The 22,209-nt window shown below is 42.3% G+C and overlaps 2 protein-coding genes across 2 annotated transcripts in view; one reads left to right on the top strand and one right to left on the bottom strand.

The window, feature by feature from the left end:
* INPP5F (inositol polyphosphate-5-phosphatase F) overlaps positions 1 to 6,616 on the top strand; it is a 39,929-nt gene extending 33,313 nt beyond the window's left edge. The window contains exons 15-20 of the mRNA XM_041415959.1: positions 145 to 343; positions 1,199 to 1,270; positions 1,362 to 1,435; positions 2,645 to 2,773; positions 3,513 to 3,600; positions 4,052 to 6,616. Of these exons, the coding sequence (XP_041271893.1) occupies positions 145 to 343; positions 1,199 to 1,270; positions 1,362 to 1,435; positions 2,645 to 2,773; positions 3,513 to 3,600; positions 4,052 to 5,150 (1,661 nt within the window). The 3' untranslated portion in view covers positions 5,151 to 6,616. The remainder of the gene's footprint in view (positions 1 to 144; positions 344 to 1,198; positions 1,271 to 1,361; positions 1,436 to 2,644; positions 2,774 to 3,512; positions 3,601 to 4,051) is intronic.
* Positions 6,617 to 7,784: 1,168 nt separating this feature from the next.
* Positions 7,785 to 22,207, bottom strand: LOC121341961 (minichromosome maintenance complex binding protein). The gene is made up of 16 exons (XM_041415962.1): positions 22,015 to 22,207; positions 21,353 to 21,438; positions 19,670 to 19,810; positions 19,322 to 19,363; positions 18,761 to 18,862; positions 18,177 to 18,306; positions 17,406 to 17,557; positions 16,522 to 16,622; positions 14,564 to 14,733; positions 13,614 to 13,737; positions 12,377 to 12,494; positions 11,637 to 11,802; positions 9,703 to 9,836; positions 9,006 to 9,170; positions 8,413 to 8,501; positions 7,785 to 8,159 (listed from the first exon to the last, which is right to left on the bottom strand). Exons 1-16 carry the CDS (start codon positions 22,070 to 22,072, stop codon positions 8,033 to 8,035), a joined length of 1,905 nt encoding a protein of 634 aa, XP_041271896.1. The 5' UTR covers positions 22,073 to 22,207; the 3' UTR covers positions 7,785 to 8,032.
* Between the last annotated feature and the right edge of the window lie 2 nt (positions 22,208 to 22,209).

The raw sequence follows: 22,209 nt of genomic DNA on the forward strand, positions 1-22,209 counted from the left end.
TGAGTTTTCAGTTACAGGCAACATTCTCTTCAGAAAGACTCCCAAGAGCATCATTAAAATGCAGCATTTGGAAGGAATTTACAAACTCTTGCCATATATCACTTTTAACTGTGTCTTGCTTGATATTTCCTGGGGTTTATTTAGATTTGATGCAGGGTATCCCTGTGACAGAGGACCTGTACTCCATATTTACAAAAGAGAAGGAGCATGAAGCCCTGCACAAGGAGAACCTGAGGAGCCACCAGGAACTGATCAGCCAGCTGCTGCAGAGCTACATGAAACTGCTCTTGCCAGATGATGAAAAATTCCATGGAGGTTGGGCACTCATTGACTGTGACCCAAGGTTGGTTGAAAAAAAGTTAAAATTGACAGCTCTGTTAATCACTTCTGATGTTAAAAGGTTTTGATAGCTGGTGTGTGACAGTTCTGTAGAAGGACAAGAGTGTTGAAGGGTTTGAATACTTGTTGTTGTAAAGGGAAAAGTCCTCTAAACATGTGCTTTTCCCAAAGTGCCATAAAAATGGTGCATGCTGGAATAATGACCTTTGAGACATCATTTGGAAATGGGTGGATGTGGTTACTATTGCCAAAATGTGGCAGGTACCATGAAGACAAATTGTGGAACTAAGGGTGGTTAAAAGGGAGTGCTTGAGGAGCTGTTGTTTCTTTCTGTTTTATAAGGAAAGTGTAACTTAACTGATCAGATTGAATCCTTGGGGAATGAGTCAGCAGTTGGACAGTCTGGATTTCTGTTCATGGAAAGCAATGGGCAAACCTGAACGTCACATCAGGTTCAAAGTTCAGGAGCTGGCAGGAGAAAAATAGTGGTTAGATCTCCTGCAGGTTAAACTTCAGCATCTGAAAATAGCAGAGCAGGTTGTTATGGCAGCTGTTCAATTCAGGGCACAGGCTCATCACCCTCACTGAGTCTGAGGTATTTTTCCATTTCTCTGGTAGCATTTTTAATAGCTTCTGGGCTTTCTATTTATTTTTGGACCTTCTGCTGACGTATTTGAGCTGTTAGGTAACTTCAGGTTTGAGACAGACTGTTGCTTACATGGATTTGATAGCACACTGTGATTGAAACTTCTTGTAACTTGTGTTCAGCTCCTAAAGAGTGTTCCCAAAACACATTGGGCACGGGTTACAGCTCTGCAAATAAAACCTTCTACCCTGTATTTATTTTCCTTCCCTTCAGTCTCATCGATGCCACTCATAAGGATGTGGATGTGCTGCTTTTACTTTCAAATTCTGCCTATTATGTGGCCTAGTAAGTTACCACTTCCTTACTATGTGTAGTTTATTTTAGTAGCTTTGCTTTAGATTAGTAGGAAGCACTAAATTCTGTTTCTTTTTTCTAGTTACGATGATGAAGTCGACAAAGTGAATCAGTACCAAAGGTTAAGTCTTGAAGCTCTGGAAAAAATAGAAATAGGTAAGAAAACAGTCACTCTGTCCTTTTTTGAATGCTCTTGCCAATGGCTTGAGCACTTAGCAAAGCATCCTACAAATGTATTGAAGCAGCAGTCCTTGAAGAGTGGCTCATACCCTGGGCAGCCCACCCAGAAATGGCCCCTCTGGCTGGTAACAGATGCAGGCTCTTCCTGCTGCTGGAAATGGAAGCTTTGATCACTGGAAAGGTTCTAAATTTTCCCTCTTTCAAACTCCTGAAAGAGCCACGGAGTCATCCAAACAGATTTCATTATTTATCAAATGGCAGTAACAATTTTGCCAACTTGTGTAATGAGTCACGGGTTTGTGCATTCAGGGCTCTCTTCCTTTGATCCAAACACAGCAACTGGCTCTGAGTTGTACTTTATATCTGTTTCACAGCTTTGTCAAACTTCTTTCTCAAGGGCTGATAACAAACATGCTATTACAAAAGCACCTTGTTATGCTGATTTAATTTATTTGCTGTAGAATGTAACACCTGCAGGTTAAATCCAGCATTTTCTGCTGGAAGCATGAAAGATGTGATGTCTTTGAATCATGAAAAAGGTGATCCAGCTGGGGAGAAGGGAGTGTGTGGCCTCCTGATGGAGTTCAATCCTCCATTGCACAACACAGAGTGATTTCATCATCTCCTGACTAACTTTCACTGCCTGTGCAATTTCTGAGCATTCAGGGGAAAGGTCTCCCTCACTTGTGTACTGTGGAGATTTGTATCCTGAGGCACAGAACAGAGTCCAGCATCTACATCCACACCTCATTTAATGCTAGAGATTATGCAGTGCACTGAAGAGTTGAAGTACTGCTCTAAATCTTGAAATTTCAATTACATTCCCTTGATAAAAATATTAGCTTTCCCTTTAATCCTTGCAGGAGCATTCCATAAAAAAACCACAGGATGTAAAAAATGTAAAACTTTTTTTTTTCCTTCTATTTGAAAGGGTGACCTGCAATAAACAATGAGGCTGGATTGTAATAGACATACAGAGAGTCTAATTGCTTTTTGTAAGTTATTGATTGTTTAGTTAATGTGAAAATATTTCATTTAAAGTGTCAGTCCTGCTCTTATGAAACATGAAGCATTTTAGGTTGAAAAAGACTGTCAGCACTTACATAGCCTTAGGTGCAGGTTCTGCAGTATCTCTTTCAGTGTTTTCTAAAGGTTTCTAAAGGTTTCTCCTGGTTTCTCTCTCAGGGCCTGAGCCTACTCTCTTTGGCAAACCCAAATTCTCTTGCATGAGGCTGCATTACAAATACAAAGAAATGAGTGGATATTTTCACACTCTCAGGGCTGTGGCCCGCAGCCCAGAAGAAGATGGAAAAGGTTTGTATCCTATGTAGAAGTTTTAGACATAGAAGTGTATCCAGTGTTTTGGTGTTTCTCTAAAAAACACTTGTTCCATTGCTCTTAAAATTTAATCCTTCTTCAGAAATCACTCCAGTAAAATCCTCTTGTGTGAAGTGGGAAAGCAATTTAAAAAAAACACTCAGATGTTACTGTTCTAATAGAAAGAAAAATAAGTTTCAGATACAGCTTTAAAGTAAAACATCTCTCTAGAACTAGAGTAATTTCCCTGTCCAGGTCTTTACTGCTCCGAAAACTTAAACAATGATGTTAAAATTAACTCCTAAAGAGGTAAAGAAATCGATTTCTTTGGTAAAATCAGTGTCTGGAAATGTTCTTGCTTGTTGTTTAACTAGATTAAACGGACAGTAACAAGGGAAAAAATATCACTTCATACCTGGAGCACTGGGTTTTGTCAGCAATGATTAGAATAAATAAAATTGCTTCTCTTCCTTCCCCAAATGAGCAGTGTGGCAGTGATTTGCTTCATGCTGAGTATTTAGGGCTGAAGGAGAGTTTATTCTTTAGGTTTGTTTTGTAAGCTTTAAATTAGAATTGCAGCTTGAAGGGCAAAACTGCTCTGCAGGGTAAAAGAAAAAAAAAAGCAATAGAACCAAATAAAATTATGTTAAAATTAGACCTATTTCTTTGTAGATTGTGAAATATGGGCTTTTAAGGGTGTTTTTAAGGTTCTGACAGGCTGCTGCTTGGATTTCAGACACTCTTCAGTGCATTGCAGAAATGCTGAGAATCACAAAGCAAGCAATGGGAATGGATGTGCCCATTATTGAGAAGAAGCTGGAGAGGTGAGTACCTCAGTGGTGTGACCCTTCTGTTTCCCACCTTTGCTCTCAACTCAGCTTCTCCCTGACTAGAAAGTGTAGCAAAAAAAACTTGTTCTTTTTTCAGGTATTGCAGACTGAATATTTGCTAAATCTGGCTACTGAGTGTACGCAAATCAGGGTTAAAAAAGTGGAGAATGCAAATCCTTTTTCATCAAAAACTAAAGTGCCTGCAGAAACTGCCTGTTCCCCTTGTTTGGCTACTGTTCAGTATCAACCCTCCTTTGCTGGTTTGAGCTTGATTAGCTTATATGGGTACAATATTATTATGTAAAAAAAGGGATTAAGTTTATTATTTATGTAAGGAAAGGTTAACTTAGGAACTGAAATGTCCATTTCTGTTACAGAAATAGACTGGAGGACAGTGTATACTTGGTGCTTTGATTGTACATTTAAGATCTTCTTCCTCTTCTAGGAGGAGCAGCAAACCTCATGAAGACATCATTGGCATTCGGTCTCAGAACAGAGGGTCCCTGGCCCAAGGCAAGAATTATTTACTGAGCAAGTTCTCCTCCCTCAATCAAAAAGTGAAACAAACCAAATCCAATGTAAACATCAGCAACCTTCGGAAGCTGGGCAGCTTTGCCAAACCCGAAATGAAAGTCAATTTCTTAAAGCCAAATTTGAAAGTGAATCTGTGGAAGTCAGACAGCAGCCTTGAAACCCTGGAGAACGCAGGGGTAGATCCGAAAGCCCCTAGCGAATCTGACACGGAAGGCTCAGACAACGACTCCTTCCACTCCGATGACTTCCTGAGCAACTCCAAGTCGGACGAGGAGGCGCAGCTGGCGGGCTCCCTGGAGAGCCTCGGCCCCACGGACTACGTGCTGCCCAGCTGCGGCATCATCGCCTCGGCGCCGCGCCTGGGCAGCCGCTCGCAGTCCCTCAGCGGCGCGGACGCGAGCGTCGGCAGCGCCGCGCCGGCCGAGGGCCGGGACGCCGCCGTGCCCGCTGCCGGCGGCACGGAGCTGCAGTTTGCCAAGCCCGTGGATGTGTACTGCCAGAGGTTCGTGCGGGACGCCCAGAGCAAGGGCTGCCGTGTGGTGGAGCCTGAGGCCGGTCCTCCGGAGCCCCGTCACGCGCCGACCCAAACCGGCGGGAGCGCGGCCAAGAAGGCGGAACCCGAGGCTGAAGCTGTTGCGGACGTTCCTTCCAGGCCATCGAAGCTGGACGTTCGGTCTTCTGAGCCAAATCCTCAGCTCTTGGCTGTCGGTGGGCCTGACTTGAGTAAATCCCACAGGAGCCCGGGCTCTGGGAACCAGGAGCCGGGACTCCACACCACTCCTTCCCCCGCCGACGGCAGCAGCAGCAGGGCCGTGTCTCCCTTCGCTAAAATCCGCAGCTCCATGGTCCAGGTTGCCAACATCACCCAGGCAGGATTGACTCAAGGGATTAATTTTGCTGTGGCAAAGGTCCAAAAGAGCCCTGCAGAACCAGAAGCTTTAAATGAAATCAAACAAAAAGAACTGAGAGAAATGTTTACGCAATGCCAGACACGAATAATTCAGATCTAGTTGCTCATTTGGGAAGTGTTCTTCTAGCTGTGGCTTCTAATAAAATAACACAATGACATCAGGACTATTGTGGCATGAACTGCTACTGGATACTGGGATTGATAACATTGTTTACAAGCAGTGAGAGATGCAAATGAATTTGGTTCTGACCAAGCTTCAGAATTCCCTCAGGCAGGTGAGACAGAACCTGTATAAACCATATTTAAACAGGTAGCTTAGACACTGGGATTCAATAAGCATGCTGTCTATCTTAGATGTGTTGCACAGTTATTTTTTTGAGACTAATTTTGTAGCTCCTCTGAATTATGTAGAAAGTATTTATACTCAAAGGATGATACTGCACTTCTCTGACCTTACTTACCTTGCACTACACCAGCAAAATAAAGTACCGGTAAATTACATTTTATTTATTTTTGGACTAGTATTTCTACTTGTTTTCAATGAAGTTCTAGATGCAGCTCTCTATGAATTGTGCCTCTACAATGGGAACCGATGTGTTTTTGTTGAATTTAAGTATGTTAACCAGAAAGTAAGATTTCTTTGCTATCCTTTTCTTTCCAGACATCCTGGGACACTTTCATTACAGATAAAGCTTAGAGACCCAATCAGAAATACCCACAATCCTGCAGTGCAAATTTCTTCTGTAGATTGGCTTTTTTCCTCACTTGAGATGAGGGGAAATGAAGCAAATGTCTTTGAATTGTCTTGCCCATGTTAAAGCAATTCCTTTTTTTTTTTTTTTTTAATTTCAAACTCTGCTGATTTGCTCTAATTTTTTGATGCTTGCCCATCAGGCACTGTGTCCCTCTGTGCTAGGATTTTCTTCAAGTATGAAAAATTATGCAAAATCCCAACTAACATCTAAAGCAGAAGGCCAGTGCACTGCTTTGTAAGATCAGGGTTGCATTAGAGCATAGCTGCCAGCATCTATTCAAGACCAAATTCCTGACCAGCTCCAGCTGTGCACCTCACAGGGTGAAGCATCTGCTCATGCTGGGAACTGGATAAAAAATCCCCTTTGCTCTGTGTGTCAAAGGATCACACCTATTAAATCCTCCTTCCCAGGAATGCCTTGCGCCATGCCATTCCAGTCTAGGACATTGTCCAGAAGCTGCTGTGAAGCAGGACCTTCCTGTGCTGTGGTTTGTGACTGTAAGCACCCTGACAGACCCAGTGCCTCTGTCCTCGTCCCTGTACTGTAGATAGGCTGCACGTGGTGTCCCCACAACGTCGTGTCCTGGGCTAGGGTAGCTCTGTGTCTTAGGACTTGTACTGTGTCCGAAATCATTTAGCACCTGAAACTTTGATAACCAGATTTGGTTTATTTATTTTATTAAAGTGATGTGGGTTTGGGTTTTTGTTCTTTTTTTTTGAGTGTCTATACTTGTGGCTATATTTAAAATTAAACTACTGCTGTATTTTGATGTGAGCAATATACATGAGATATTTTAATAAAAAAAGTGGAATCAAAAGATGGGCTTGATATGTGATGTTAAGGGATGTGGGAGTGCAGGGCTTTGGGGGTTTCTTTCAAAGTTACTGGCACAATCCCATGGTAGTCAAGGGACACAGCCATGACTTCAGTTCTTTATCCCCTTAGAAGTGCTGCTTTTCTGGGCAGCTTGTGCCAGGGCCTCACCACCCTCCCAGGAAGAACTTCATATTTGATCTAAATCTATCCCCTGCTGGTTTGAAGTCATCACCCCTTGTCCTGTCCCTCTCCAGTTCAATGTCCTTCCAGCTTGGGAACCGTCCCATTCCTGGCTATGAAATACTGGAGATGGCAATGGGCACAAAATGATCCCGAGGCAATCTTAGAGCCCAACCTGCATTCCAGCCCAGCTGCCTTTTCAAAAGTGTTAATTTCCTTCCTCATTTGTTCAATTGCTTCACAGTAATGCAGCACAAGTCAGATGAAACCATGAATATTCATTATTAGTGAAAAAAAAGAATAAGAAAAGAAATAAGCTCTGTGTAATTTGAAACAGCACCAAACTTGGCTCAAGTTTAGGATACACAAAAAATGTTTCTCATAATAAGTACTCATTATTGGTGTGAAGAGACAAAATACCCAGATTGGCTGTACAGCCAAAGCCCTCATGTTTGGAACAGGAAAATGCCATAAAAAAGGGGGTTCCATCCCTGTGATTTCAATCAGCAGAAAGCACTAAGTAAACCATTTAAACACCCTGCAGTACTGCCAAGGAAGAAAGTAAAGATGTGTTTTGTGTGAGCACAGAAGTATCACCCATTGTCCAGTCAACGTGGGTTTTTTTAACAAGCTCAGGATAAAGCTCATTGGAGAAATTTGAGAAGTCATGCTCTGCTCTAAGCACAAGGCAAATATTTTTCATACCTGAGTTGGTCAAATCACTGCTTGGTACCACAGTGTGATATCATCACAAGGCTGCTGCTGCTCTGAGTGTGACCTGCCCCAGCTCACAGAACAGCACAGAGAGTGAGGTCAGCACCTCCTCCAGCTGCAGCTGCTGGCCAGCTGAGAGCTCTGATCCTCACAACTCAGCCAAGCAGAAATTAGAGCACGAATGGCCTCCAGAACAGAGCTTACCACTGCTATGTATGAAGGGCTCTGGCTTAAACTCTTATTTAAGGGAGTAAGTTTACACAACCTCAGTATTAAAGTTTAATATCAAACAATTTGCTCAATGTTACCAATTTTCAATTACAAAACAGGGTCCAAAAAAATTCCATAAAATATGTTTAGGTGGCTGAACAGAGTTAAGCGTGTTCAGACCGCAAGGGTAAATATCCATAACTTTTTGGTATAAATTACCTACAAAAACTGGTATAAACAATATTCCAATCTTAGTATGGGTTCCACCTAGGATTAGAGACATCTTCAGGGTGACATCCAGCAGGTGTTACAGTTCATTGCCATTGACACATTTCTGCTGCTGCAGCCTGGCCTTGCGCAGTGCCTCCAGCTGCTTTGCTCTCAGCCACCTCTCCCTGGACAGCGTCGTCTGCCCCGCGCTGAGCGACAGGAACCTGGGGAGCACAAAGAGCCAGTCAGGAACAGCCCTGCAGCTGCTGCAGCCCAGCACAGCTCAAACCCAGCTGTCTTCCAGGAGTAAGAAAGCATGGGATGAAAGTAGGGAGGGAATGTTTTGCCCAGCTGAGAGGAGCAAGGCAGAGGAGATTCCATCTGGCTGGTCTGACACAGTTCAGCTGCAGGCCGTGTGCTGGCTCACACTGCAGCTTGCTGGGAAGCCCTGAGTGGTGACAAGAGCACCACACCCACCTGGCCACCAGCAGCATTTTGTGCAGGTCATCGGCCGTGACGCTCTCGGGGTTGTTCTTGCGCATTTCCACAAAGTCTTCTTCCACTGCCTGGAAAAACACAGCGTGGAATTATGGAGCAAACCAGATCTCCACGAGGAGATAAGCTTTTGAGGACCTGAACACTCTAACAACCTTTAGATTTCAACATTTCAACTCACTGCTGCCCAGAAGTGAACCTGAGAAAAACCAAGTTACTTCTCATCTTTGAAAAGAACCCATTTAGATTTCAACGAACCCTTTGGATTTCAAGGTTTCAACTCCTTGCTATCCAGAAGTGAGCCTGAGAAAAACCAGGCTACTTCTCATCTTTGAAAAGAACCCGTTTTCAAAATGAGCGTTAGAAAGCAGGTTACATGTGCTGTTCCTTACCTGTAATAAATTCAGTATATTCTTTACAAACCCTTGAAGGCACAGTCAGGATGTGAAAACGCTTCCGTTTGTGTTTTGTTATACTTAAAGAAGAATCACTGACAGGGCAAGTACAGCAACTGTCTACTGAGGTGCTTTCTATCCAAACAGACCATCGAAAACATATGAGGGAAGTGTCCCTACCTTGGTCACCTCATCAGATATACTGTAGTCCAGCAGCCTCAACAAACTCAGGTAAATTCGGAATTTGTTCAGCACGGAGGGTAGCACTGCAGTGAGGAGGCTGCTCATGTACTCTTCCATGTTGGGGGGAATTATCTGCGGCTGTAAGTGGACTTGGCAATCTGACTGAAAGAGAAAATCACATTTCATCTCTTTTCACATCCCACTGTTGTCTATTCCAAGACTAATTTAGTCTCAAAAGCAGCAGAAGTCACTGTTTCCCAGAACTAAGGTAAGGCAATTCTTGAAACATTGTCCAGTTCATATTTTGAACAGCTCCTGATTCAAGCAGGAGAGCCAAGGCTCAGCAGACAAGGCTGGCGTGTCAGAGAGCAGATGTTTGCAAGCTCAGGCTACTGCAGGGGCAATGCCACATCTGTGCCCATCACCTCAGAGCCCACCATGCCCGAGGGAGGCTTGGAGAGCTTTACCCATCCCTGGCTCCTTCACCACCTCACCAGCCCTGTTCAGAAAGGAGGAGGGAAGCTCCATCTCTGTGTTTTCTGGCCACGAGGGAGAAGGCAGCAGCTACTGCCAGTGTCACACCCTCCCTGGTCACAAGACACGTTTCCTGTCCCCACTTGTCCCTGGCAGGGCCTGCTGTGGCAGCAGCTGCCAGCTGCAGCTCCCCAGCAGAACCTGGAAGCCCTTCCCATACCGGCAGGAGCGAGCGGCCCTCGGAAGTGATCAGAACATTAATGTTGCATGGGAATTCCATCCGGTGGTAATTGAAGTCATAATCCACCTTCTGCCAAGTGATCAGGTTACCCAGGGCTGTCACATTATGGACACCTGCAAGAGCAACAACAAATTCCCTGAGCACAGACCAAAACAAATGTCAGCCCTGATTTTTGTTTGCCGTCGGTCTTTGAGGAGCAGCAAACAGAAGGATTATTCCTGCAATCATCCTGTTCCTTCTCGTGTTTGAGGTGTCTTCCAGACAGAGATAACCACTTCCTAATGTGAATCAAAATTAAGAATTCTTGATTTCAGGCCTAAACTTTGTCTGGCTTAGTACATGAGTCTTCATGTACTCATGTCTTCATTGGCCCTACAAAGCCAGGTATCTATTCAGAGAGAAAAAACAAAAAAGCCATCTCTCCCCAAAAGAAAAAAAATGCTACCAATTTAATGTTGCCAAATTTTTTAATAGTACTCACTTGCCTTACCTGGAATTAAATTATTTAAAATATAAAATGTTAAAATTGACATATTAACTGGTTGACTCTTGGAATTCTCTCTTTGAAATACCAACATTTCTGACAAACTGAATTTCTCTTCAGCAGTTACTGCATCAAATGACAAAACTGTTGTTATGGTTTTGCCTTTAAATACTTAGTAACAATTTAGTACATTGTAAATAAAGGCAAGGTTAGCAAATAAAGGCAAATGTAATATTGGGGTTGACTTCTGGGACATTTTTCCATTTGAAATTTCTAAGCTGTAGCTTGCAGGAGTTCCAAACCAACTACTACATCTGAAGACACTCTTCTCTAGGATTAAATTTTGTTCCCAGCAATGCTGTATGAAATGAAAAATTTTTACTCTAAATTCAGTAGAAAACAGTATCACATCAGGAAAAAAAAAAAAAAAAAAGTTACCAAGCCTTTTTTATCTGCAACTTTTAATATGTAAAATACTATTTTTTCACTAAATGCTGAGTATTTTTAGACATTACAGACAGACATTTTAGAAAACCTATAAACCAGCACAGCAAGAGTTCTCTCTAAATGGGAGTTGATAATATTTTAACTGGTTTTTTTGGAAACAGACAATACAGAGCTTGTTACTCATTTTACTATTTCATCAAAATTTTGTAGCTTTACTAAAGCTGAGTAGCAAAAAATACTGAAAACTCAAAAGCAATTGAATAACTTCAATTAGCAACTTTTAAGAGCAGTAATTAAAAAAACCAAAGCAGCTTTATCAAGACCGCATTTTTATTTTAAAATTAAGTTACTTGCAGTGATTTCCTGTTGTTGTTTCATAGAATCTCCTGAGTTGGAAGGGACCCATAAGGATCTTTGGGCTCCAGCTGCTGGCCCTGCACAGGACAGCCCCAGGACTCAAAGACATCTGTACTGTGCATTCTCCAGGTACTGAGCTTTTAATGCAACTCAGCTCTTTTATGGGAGTTATAACTAAATTAATTTCTAAAGCTCTGCTGAAAGCATGCTACACAGTGCTACGTCAGCTTGTAAGATAGAATCCCCACTATTTTTAACACAGTAATAGCAATCTTTTTTCTCCAGTTTTTAGCTGTGTTCTCAGAGACGGTTTCCAGATATACAGTAAAAATATAGAGCATAAGGCATCAGCATATGCTTTGCCCACTTCATGCACTATCACAGGAAACTGAAAGGCCACTCCAATGAATCAGAGTTATTTTGGTAATAAAGAATTCTCCCAATTTGTCTTAAGTTAGCTGAGAAGGCTGCAGGAAGCTGCTTCAAAGCAGTGAAATAGGATGCAGAAACCACAAACAGTTTAGCAATAGACCCCTTATCAGCAGGACACGATTATCACCACTGTCTTAAAACACAGCAGCTTTCAACCTGCCAGCTGAGACTGCAGACACCAGAAGCTGTGTACCTGCTGTGTCCAGCTGTCCCTGCTCCAGCTGGGTCTCATCTATGAGCAGGGAGGTGTTGCTGGCCAGCTGCAGCAGCCCGCTGACCAGGCGATTGGCCGCGTAGTCCTTGTGAGGGATGAAGCGCGAGTGGTTCATGCTCTCGATGCTCATCCGGAGGTGGTAGGACTGCAAAAGAAAAGCCATCAGCACCTGGCTGTCCTCCAGCCTCCCCAGGGAACGCTGGGAACCTGCACAGCGGAGCAAAACTTGTCACTGCAACACTTCATCCCAAATATCCAAATGCTGCGTATTTCAAAATTTCCCAAAGGAAACTATTGCTATTAGGAATTCCTATCACTGTTCTGCACATCTGGATGAGCACAGTAATAAATTATTTGTTGCAGCAATACCGTTAAGTGTGACCCCAAATTGAATTACTATGGCTTTTCTGCAGAGCAGTATCCACAAACTTCATTAAACCCTAATGACACCACCATTAAATGACCCAAATGTCTAAATGTATCAATCCAGAAGGACCAAATAAAGCATGCAGCATCAGCCTATCAGTTCAACACCTCTGAGGAGAGACTTTCATTCCACATTCATCCTAGATGATGAGGCACACAGATTTCACCACGCAGGCCAGCCTCATCTCTACTGTTACCTGCTCTCTACATGGGGAGCAGGAGAGCATTTCAGCCTGCCTTGGCCAGGCTGCATCAGTGAGAACAGCCCCCAGCCCTGCCCAGGCAATGCTTACTGCTGGCACCAGCTGCTGGATGAGGCGGTACAGGTGCTCCGTGAAGGCGCTGTGCCGGGGACAGCCGCTCAGGTTGACGGTGAATTTTCCCAGAGGAAGCACATCCCGTCTGCCATAGCTGCACCAAAAGCAGCACAGGTTAGGCAAACACCTGGCTAACACTGGGTACAGGTGGCATTCAGCTGGAGCATTGTGTGGTGTCTCTGACAGCCAGCAGGATTTCAGAACACACATACACACACACCAACATCAGCCAGCTCCTCTGCTTTCCTTCTGCAGTGCCCAAGGAGCTGAGCCAGGCTGCAGCTGCTCCTCGCAGCACCACACAAAAGCAGTAATTTGGCACCCTGCAATGGCCTTCCAGACATTCTGCTCTCCCTGTACTCTGTTGTTATTCAGTGAACACATTTCATTCTTTTCCTTTCTGCTGCTCAATCTCAGCTTCCCTCCTTATCACACTTGTTCGTCTCCTTTACCTGCCCTCAGCTTTCCTCTCCCTCTTCTCACTGTGTATCTTCTCCCCCCTTCTTGACAACTCTCAACTTTTTTGTGATACCAGCTAAGAGAGAAAATACATTCTAGGCTAAGTGTTGGAACATTCACAGTCCCACTAAAAAGAATAAAAACAACTAATTTTGATTTTGAAGACTAAAATGACTAAATTTGGGCCTGACAACTATGATGTCTGAAGTTTCACACTTAAGATTTTAATGAGTCAAAGGATGCTGTTCTTTCACCCAGAGACAGTTTAAATCAACATAAGAATAAATTTCTATCCCATGCTAAATAGGTCACTTGAACTTACCATTAAACAGGTTTACATTTAATTAAATAAATTCCCAGAATGTACCTAAGCAATAATTCCTGCAGTCAGGAAATGCTGTCTTTGGGAAGTCAGTGGCATGTCCTACTCATTAGAAGAAGCCAGAGGCAGAAAGATGTTTTCATACCTCTGTTTAAAAGTGTCTTGGAGATTTTGTCAGCTCTCAAAGCAGCACTGAAAGTATACACTGCCATAAAGCTGGTCTTTTATTAATATTAACTGTTATTTCAGACACTGAAATCTGCCTTTGTGTGTATTGTGACAGGACAACTCTACCTGGACAAAGTACTACTGAAATAAGCATTATTTAAGCTATTTCTGCCATTTATTTGCAGACTGGTGAAGAATCCCATAGAAGGAGATTTCCTTTAAATGATAAATACATAAATTTTCAGCACACATGTAAATACTTACACTGTAGAAATGAGATGCAGTATCAGGTATTCAGCAGCCAAACTGTCTCCCAAGAGGGCATGGGTGAGGAATCCCAGCAACTCTGCTCTCACTGGTGACAGCTCAGACATGAAATTAGAAACAACTGGCAAAAGAGCAGAGGACAAATGTCAGAAAATGTTCTTGTTTCTCACCCTCTTCCCTCTATATAAATTTGACTTTCTGTTACAGTTTGATGAAGAAAAAAGTTTATTCCAAAGCAGTCTAGGAAAAATAAACAAATGCTCATTGGTTTTTTTCAGCTGGTTTTGGATAACCTGAATCACTCAACATTTCCTTGGAAATTATTTTTTAAAAATATTAGATATTGTGTAATGCATTTGCAGCAGGGTATAAAATGTAGAGCCAAATTTCTAAAATCCATAGCTGCTCCATTTTATATTAAAGGCAGAAAAACCTCTTACATATTGCTCAGAACAAGCAATACAAGGCACTCAGGGAAAAAAGTTATAAATATCAGAGGTCTGCATGCAGTAATTCAGTGAAAAAAATAACAGTCAACAAGGAATAGCACAGTTGCTTAAAAGCAGTATTGCCTTATTTTGTGCACAGTATTAGGAGTCTCTATATTATCAGTATGTTTTTTATTTCCAGTATCACACTAAATTGGAAATCTAATTTTCCAGCAATTCACAACTCCATCTGAAAACAAATCAAATCTTATGGCTGAACAACTTGGTAAAATCCTTGGGCACGTAGAATGCAAAACCAAATTCCACAGAAATCACTTTTATTTCAGCCAAATAAAAACGCAAACATCACATAAACCCAAACATCTGCATCCTGTGCAGCACTGCACGGTTTTTCCATGTAACAAGATTTAAATTCAAACCCTGCTGCTGGGTTGAGGCCTGTGCCTCCCAGTGAGGCAGTATGTGCTCAGATGTCCTGGAAAGTGCCCACACACTCACAGGTTTTGCTCTCCTCTTCCTTAAGGCAGGCAGGCAGCAAGGGGTTAATGTGTTGCAACTTGTGTGCCAAAATCACGTGGATCCTGGGCACTAAGGAGGCCGGGGGGCTGTGCACTCTCTGCTCCTCGGCCGTGTCCATGCACTCCATGGGATCCAGGGTGGAGCTGTCCCTGGGGAGAGGGCACAGCACAGCTGGACTCAGAAACATCCCAGGGGAATTTCTCTCCCTCTGAGCCACAGCAGCTGGAACCAGGCCAAGAACAGAGGAACAAACAACATCTCCTGGTAACTCCTCCCACACTCAAACCACCTTCTTCAGGATCTTTATAAACGCCACAAATACTGAATCACAATTACAAAATTACATATTAACACCAAGGCAGGCTTGACCCAAAATATCTGGATTCTATTATTTTCAGAAAATAATCTAGCCATATTTTTCTGAAGAAGAAAACAATCAACCCAACAAAAAACCCTCAAAACCAAACCCCACAAACAAAATGACATTTATTATTTGCTGCTCTATTTAATAGGCTTCATGTAGCTTCAAGTAAAATATTCCACACTGTTCTGTCCAGCCTGTACTGAAGTCTAAACAGCAGCTTTTAAAAAAATAAGGTAATTTATTACATTTGTCTCTGCAAGCACGTGTGGGATTTTCATATCCCACCAGGTTCTGGAGCCTGACAAGATCCTCTAGGCAGTCACATCACATCTCTATCACTGGCTGAGTAAAAGAACTGTGAATAAATAAATCCTAACGTACCTCTGCTGGAACCTGGAGGTATTACCTCTTAAATTAAGAGCTCAGGTACACAAGCTTTGCTCTCCCCGAAGAGGTCTTACAAAATTTCTTCCAGGTGTTTGTCATTTTCCATTTTCATTTTTAGAAAGTAAAATCCCTAAAGTGACTCTATCAGATGACAGTAAAGCTTAGCACAAATTTCATCTTCTTGTACTGGTTTTAAAAACTGTCAGGCTTTATTACTTCAAAGCCACTTAAGCAGTTCATCCACACACTATCCACTCTTTCCACTACAAGAGATTTCTTTTGTTTGTATTCAAAACGTTGATAAATGCCACCATTTTGTCTTCTTGTTACAGAATGACACAGGAAAAAACCCACAAGCACCTGTGACAGAGCAACTGAAACTGAGCTGTCTGTCTGGGATTAGCTGTCACACAGATGATAAAAAGCAGCTGACCAGGCTGAGGTAATTTTTAAGAAGTTGGCACTATAAAGGATTCACATTGCATTCTGGGTATCCTAGTTGCCAGACAGATGAACAAATTCACCAAGAGAAATGATTCAGAGTGCAATGGTTCAAGACATTAGCAGTATTTATGTCAGATTTTGGTCAAGAGTTTTATTTTCAAAATTGACTTCTTGCATCCTAAATGATTTTGTATTTCGTCAGGCAAGGAATTGCAGAACAGCAGGTGAAATGGGAAGTTTCTATCAGTGGATTAAGAAGATGAAATACCTTAATTAATGAAAAATCAAGCCATTTTTTACTCATTTTGGGCACTATCACTCTACATGCAAACTTTTTTTTAGATTCTTCAGAAATGTTTACATTTCTGGTAACAACTTCCATGGACTTAGAAATCACCTCAAAAGGACATTTATAATTTTAAAGCTTCCTTGAAAGCTTTGTTCACTATTCACTCATTCACTGAAAGTTTAGTAGACATGAAAGAGTACAAAACATTTAGCTATAGAAGCATTTTCTGCTTTACAGACTGTACAACAACCTAAAAAAAGATGCACTGGGTATCCAAGGATATGGATGTACCAGAGCACACTGGACTTCAGTTCCCAGGATGCTGGATGTAACACTTTCCTCATCAAGCTATCTTAAAGCAACAAAATTCACTTCTTAAGCATAATTATCATGTACTTACACATTTCTTGTCTGCTCACTGCAATAAAAACCTGCTTTTCAGGGCAGCCTTACCTCTCTTCACTGTTCACTATACTCAGCACTGGGTCCACAGACAGAACACCAAACACCTCCAGCACATCATTGACTTTGAAGCTCTCCCAGCCCTCATAGACCTGCCCCAAAGAGAAAATAAAACATGAAATGCTGAGGCAGATGGGCCAAATGCAGGACAGCAGAAAAACTGTCAGACAAAGGAAACTCAGGAGCCTCAACTGTGGCCTGAGAACAGCCTGAGGGAAGAGGTCTCCCCTTGCCCTCAGTGTCAGTAAGCTTACACTGGAAAAGGGAGTTGTCAGGGTGTTGACAGGAAATTTATGATTTTTCTATTGGCATTCTTGGCCACATAGGTGTAAACAATTGTATTTTTTGTTTGTATATTTTGTATACAAAAATACAAACAATTGTATCCATCAAGATTTGCTGAATAACAGAGAAGTCAATTCAGCAACAGCAGAGAAATTTTGTGTAAAGTTTCATAGTAATATAACATAGCAGTGAATCCAGGACTATTTCTAATTCAATACACAAATGTGTAGTTTATTGTTTTTTCAGCTTGGTTTTTCACAGCTGTTCTTCAATTAGAGGAAATATCCTCAAAGAAAAATACCAGGGCTCAATACCAGCTGCACCCTCAAGCATCTAATACTGAAATCTTTTTTTTAAGTAAGTGGGGTGAGAAGGTGCAAGCTCTAATAAATGCTGCTGAAGGATTCCAGCAATTCAAATGCAGCACTCAAGAAGAGAAACACTGTGTTTGTGAAGAGAAAGAATGTAAATATCTCTAGAAACAAAACTCTGGAGTTGAGAAACATTTCTGTGCCTACAAACCAGCACAAGGCTGATTCTGTCTGGCTCACAGAGAGCACAGCCCTGCTCGTCACCTCTCCATCTCTCACCTTTACAAGACATGCTGGTCCCTTCTCTCCTGGCAAGGGGAAATTTAGGTCAAGTGGAGGGGAGCAGTTGGGAGAAATGACATGATGGCCTGCAGAAGCTTCTGTTTCTAATCTCTTTGGCTCCACACATCCATGGATATCACCTCCACTGCCTGAAAAAACAGGATTTGCAGGCTTTTTAAACAGAAATGCAAAACTGAACAACTTTCTTCAGTGAGCAACACAGAATAAAACTAATTTAACAAGACATCTGAGACAAGAATATTTAATAATGCAATATACTTGACAGAATATACTCTTAATATGAGAAGTCTCAGAAGTACATACTTTATGTAATCAAGTTAAGTGTGAGAGAGTACTGGCAAAGATCTACGTGTCTTGGAAATCCAAACATGGCCAGAAATCTATTTTGAAAATGCAATGTTTAAACCAGGGGAATGATTTTTTTTTCCCCTACAGTCCATAGAATTGCAGAAGTAATAGTTTCCTGCACTTCATGTTCAAAAAAACCAGGTCAGAATAAGCATAAAACCCAGTTTATATTAAAAATTTCTGTAGATTGTCAGCAAGTCATACAACACACATATCATGCTATAGGCTCTCCCACACTCCTTCACACCAAACCCCTGACTTCAACAAAGCCTCCAAATCCTAAAGGCTGCAACAACAAGAACAATGAAATCAGCTGCCAATATTTCAGTTTTTAGCAATGAATTTTTGCCAAATCCTGGAAAGATATCAGAACAACCATTCACCACCAGCAGCTCTTACCCATGTGCTGCTCCTTCTGCTTGGAGGGATGCAGATCCATGTCCTCATCCTCCTCATAGCTCCTCTTGTGGCGACTGGGGGTGTAGGAGGTGGAGGGGCTCACTCGGGCCTGGCTGGCACTGATGTAGGCGTGGGATCAAGGGCTAAGGAAGGCACACACTGAGCAGGGAAAACTCAACCACACTAAGCTTTAGCTGTTGGTTTTTTTAAACAAAATCCTAATCTTAACCTGTGCAGCTTCATGTGTTTTATAGGAGAGGCTCACTGTGTAAGTGTCCTGCTGTAGAAAATGCCAGTGGCTCAACTGAAGTTTCTCTTTTCCTAAGCATTTGCAACTAGAAATTAACAGAAATTTTCAAGACTCTCCCAAGCAAAAATGCCCACTAAATCAAAACAAATGCACCTAAATTAATTTGCATTCTCTTTGTGCATATTGCACACCATCAACTTTTTTTTTCCTCTTTCTACACCTGTCACCTCTTCAGATTCACTAAAAGAAAAAAAAAGTTATCTCCTTAAATCTAATTAATTAGCTGGTGACCACTGATTGTATAACAAAACACTGGCTCAGTCAAAAAAGATATTTCCTTCACCCATGCTGATTCACCAGGCACTGGAACACAGTAGAAAGTCTGTCTCTCCAAGGTGACTGTTTGTGTGGAGTTCAAATCAATTTCCTGCTGAGGCTGGAATCCCAAGAGAAATTTTGTTAAAAAACTGATTACAGTTTGTTTTCTTTTTTTAAACTAACCCCACAGATTCAGTTACTCAGCCAGAAGTTACAATTAACATGTAAGACTACATAACTCAGGAAAAAGTGGATATATAATGTTTTGATTCAAACTGCACTGCACTACTAAAAGTAACTGTTTTCCATAGCAGACAGTTTCAAGGTCATGAGCATTCCCCCCTCCACTCAACCAAAACAAATTTTAAATACAACAGAAACAGCTGGAAGCCTGCTGAAATTAGAATGCCAGTGAGCAGTTATGAATACTCTGCTTTCCAAACCAAAGATTAACTTTGCATTTAGAGTAGTATTTTCAGGAATCCATTTCCAAGTACCAAAGAAGCTCTGTCACACAAAACTACAACTTTCCATCCCAATATTTCTTCTCTAAGTTCATATAATTTATATAACTTACCCCACATTCTGCCACATCTCTGTATTTACCAAAATGCAAAACCTGTCAAGAGGAAAAAGGCAATGCAATCATTCTGGTTTTGAAAGCATCCTTAACACGAATCCCACCAAAATCACTGAAGCCCAAAGTCCCTCACAGACATCCTGCCAAACCATTCATCATTTCAACATTTTCTATTCCTCCACAGAAATGTAACAGGTTATGTTTTACTGATGCCACTTGAGCTGAACACAGTTACTATCAGTGTCCACACTTCATAGGTTTAACTCACAAACTAGACAAATACAAGGACCAGAACGAGTAAAATGACAAACATTTGCTAAAACAGTAACTCTGTATTTCACTTACGCGTGCATTTGTGTTTGGGTCAACTGTTTCATACACTCCCACGTAAAACTCAGGATCAAACATATCTTGAACCATGCAGCGAAATTTCACTAAGCTGTTGGGTTTTAGGTAATGTACAGGAACATCATTCAGTGATGGGACCTGTGAAAAAGGAGATGGTTCTACACAACTGATATATATTGAGCAGTGGCCTGAAGTGAGCCAAAAGCAGCACAAAAACTTAATTCTCTGACCATCCAGTATATCCTCCTCCTCAAACCCCTACAGCACACTCAATATTTCCTGAGTGCATCTCCCATCCTAATTTAAGCAGTAACAAAGTGTATCTAACCCAACACCTTCCCGCCATGGCTGTTACAGATAATTGTTACAATTCTCAGGCACTTAACAGTTCCCAAATTCTTCCAGTCCCAAACACTGGACTATGAAAGAAGTGGTTATAGGTCACTGGAACTGCATGAAAACTGTACAACATTTGAAACCAACTTTTAAATTTAGAATTATTGCAGCTGTAGGATTAAACAGAATTTATTGTTTATCTTATTTCTTAACAGCACTTCCACCATGTGCTATATACCAGCAGTACTAAAGCAATTTGCATGCACAATTCTTATAACAAAAGGTCCTGAAAAACCTGTGTGTTAATTTCCAAGTCAACACTGGGGAAGTCTTTTCCACACAGTTTTACATGACAATGGGAAAATAGAAAGAAAAAAAAAAATCAATGCCTAAGCACATGGTATAACTTCAAAGAACTTGCAATATGAATAGGGTTTTCTAAATCTGAAGAGAAAATATTTGTTGAAAAAGCCCACATCCAACATTAAAATGCAACAAAAAACGTAAGTGGCCTTATAGGAACTGGCATTTTAACAAAAGTGTATCCCCTCCTGGTTTTTTTGAGTGAGAAAATATCATTTCAATTCCTTCTGATGTTGTAAATTTGACTCAATTTTGCCATTAATGCTTTGATTTAGGCAACCATTTAATACCAAATACAGAATACTTTCACAGACAGAGAAAGAAAAAGAATTTTCACCTGTTTTTAGTGACAGGTAGAACAGATTTGATCTGCAAGTTTCTAATCCCCTTATCAGTCCCATTATGTCATTTCTGCTACAGCCTTTTAGAAAAGCATCAGCTTTTGAACTCAACCGTGCACACTTTATTTTTAAAACCTAAAGCACAGCTTCCCTGCTAAACTGCACAAACCAGGCCTGACCCAGCTCAGTTTTAGTAGGAAAAGTGTTTTTTCCTTAAAACCTGAAGGTCCAGGCAACTATTTATTCAACCCACACAAGTTTGCAACATTGTGATAAAAGCCCCTGGGAGAAGAGGTTTATAACCAGCAGCCTGTGGTGCACAGTGAGGACTCACACTTCCCCAAAAATGACAATATTTGTAATCTCCTGCCATCTACTGACTGTGCTACAGAGTGGCAGCAGCCAGCAGCGATGGCCTGAGGGAAGGAGGGTGGACGGGCTGGGATTTTACATCCTGGCTTTGCACTCAGGTTAAGGCAGCCGAGGTGCAAATTCCACATCCCAAAGCCTGGGACTGAAATTCAGCTGCACGCTTATCATGAAAAGGCAGGACTTATCAAAAGCAAGCCACTGCAATAAAGTGTAAAAAATAACAGAGCTTAAGAAAAAGTGTAACTCGAAAAGAATAAAATATTCTTACCCAGTTAGTAGCATTGTTTTCTTTTAATTTCTCCTTGAAGTATTCGGTTACCTTCTTCTCCCAGTCAGAGTTGGGAGCATTTTGGGCTACAAAAAACAACATATCGATGTGCCCATTACCACCACATACGAGACTTTTACCCAGCATTCTCCCAGCACATCAAACAAACCCAACTTTCACTTCTATCTTAGGGAAGTAAGTGCACCTCAGACTAATTTATTCCCCTTGCAGTTCACTGACTTCCCATTTCAAACCCTTCCAGGCCAATGAAGAAGCACAGAGCCATTCCTGGGAGCGAGGGAAAGCTCCGCAACAGCCCAGTGGGGAAGGGCAGGAGCCGAGGCACCGCTTTCCCCGCCGTGTCGGCAATTTTAATGTCGGTATTCTTTTAGCTGAGCTCAAGCCCAGCACGGAAGCAGCCGCGGCTGATAGCGCTGCTAACACCAGCAGCGCGGGCAGACAGCACGCGTTACTGCCGGAAGACCCCAGAGACGCACAAAACACACGCTGTACACGAGACATATAAGATATAAAAGAGATATATAAGACACGGAGGCGGCCTCCCCGCTCCCCCGCCACCACCCCATGAGGGAAGCGCCGTCCGGTTCCGGGCGCCCCCGCGGCGCTCCCGCAGCCGCCCGGGGACGCGGGCCCCGCCTCACCGAAGATGCCCTGCACGATGCTCAGGGGGCTGTTCAGCCAGTCGCCCACGCACGGCATGGCGGCGTCGCGCCTCGCCGCGGGACTGCCGGCACCCTGCGGCCGCCGAGTCCCGCTCGCTAGCCCAGCGCGGGGATCACCGCCGCTTCCTCCTCCTCCTCCTCTCTGCCCTCCTCCGCCTCTTCCTGCGGGAATGG

The sequence above is a fragment of the Onychostruthus taczanowskii genome, unplaced genomic scaffold, assembly GCF_017590055.1.
Source record: "Onychostruthus taczanowskii isolate IOZ18803 unplaced genomic scaffold, ASM1759005v1 scaffold5, whole genome shotgun sequence".
NCBI lineage: Eukaryota > Metazoa > Chordata > Aves > Passeriformes > Passeridae > Onychostruthus > Onychostruthus taczanowskii.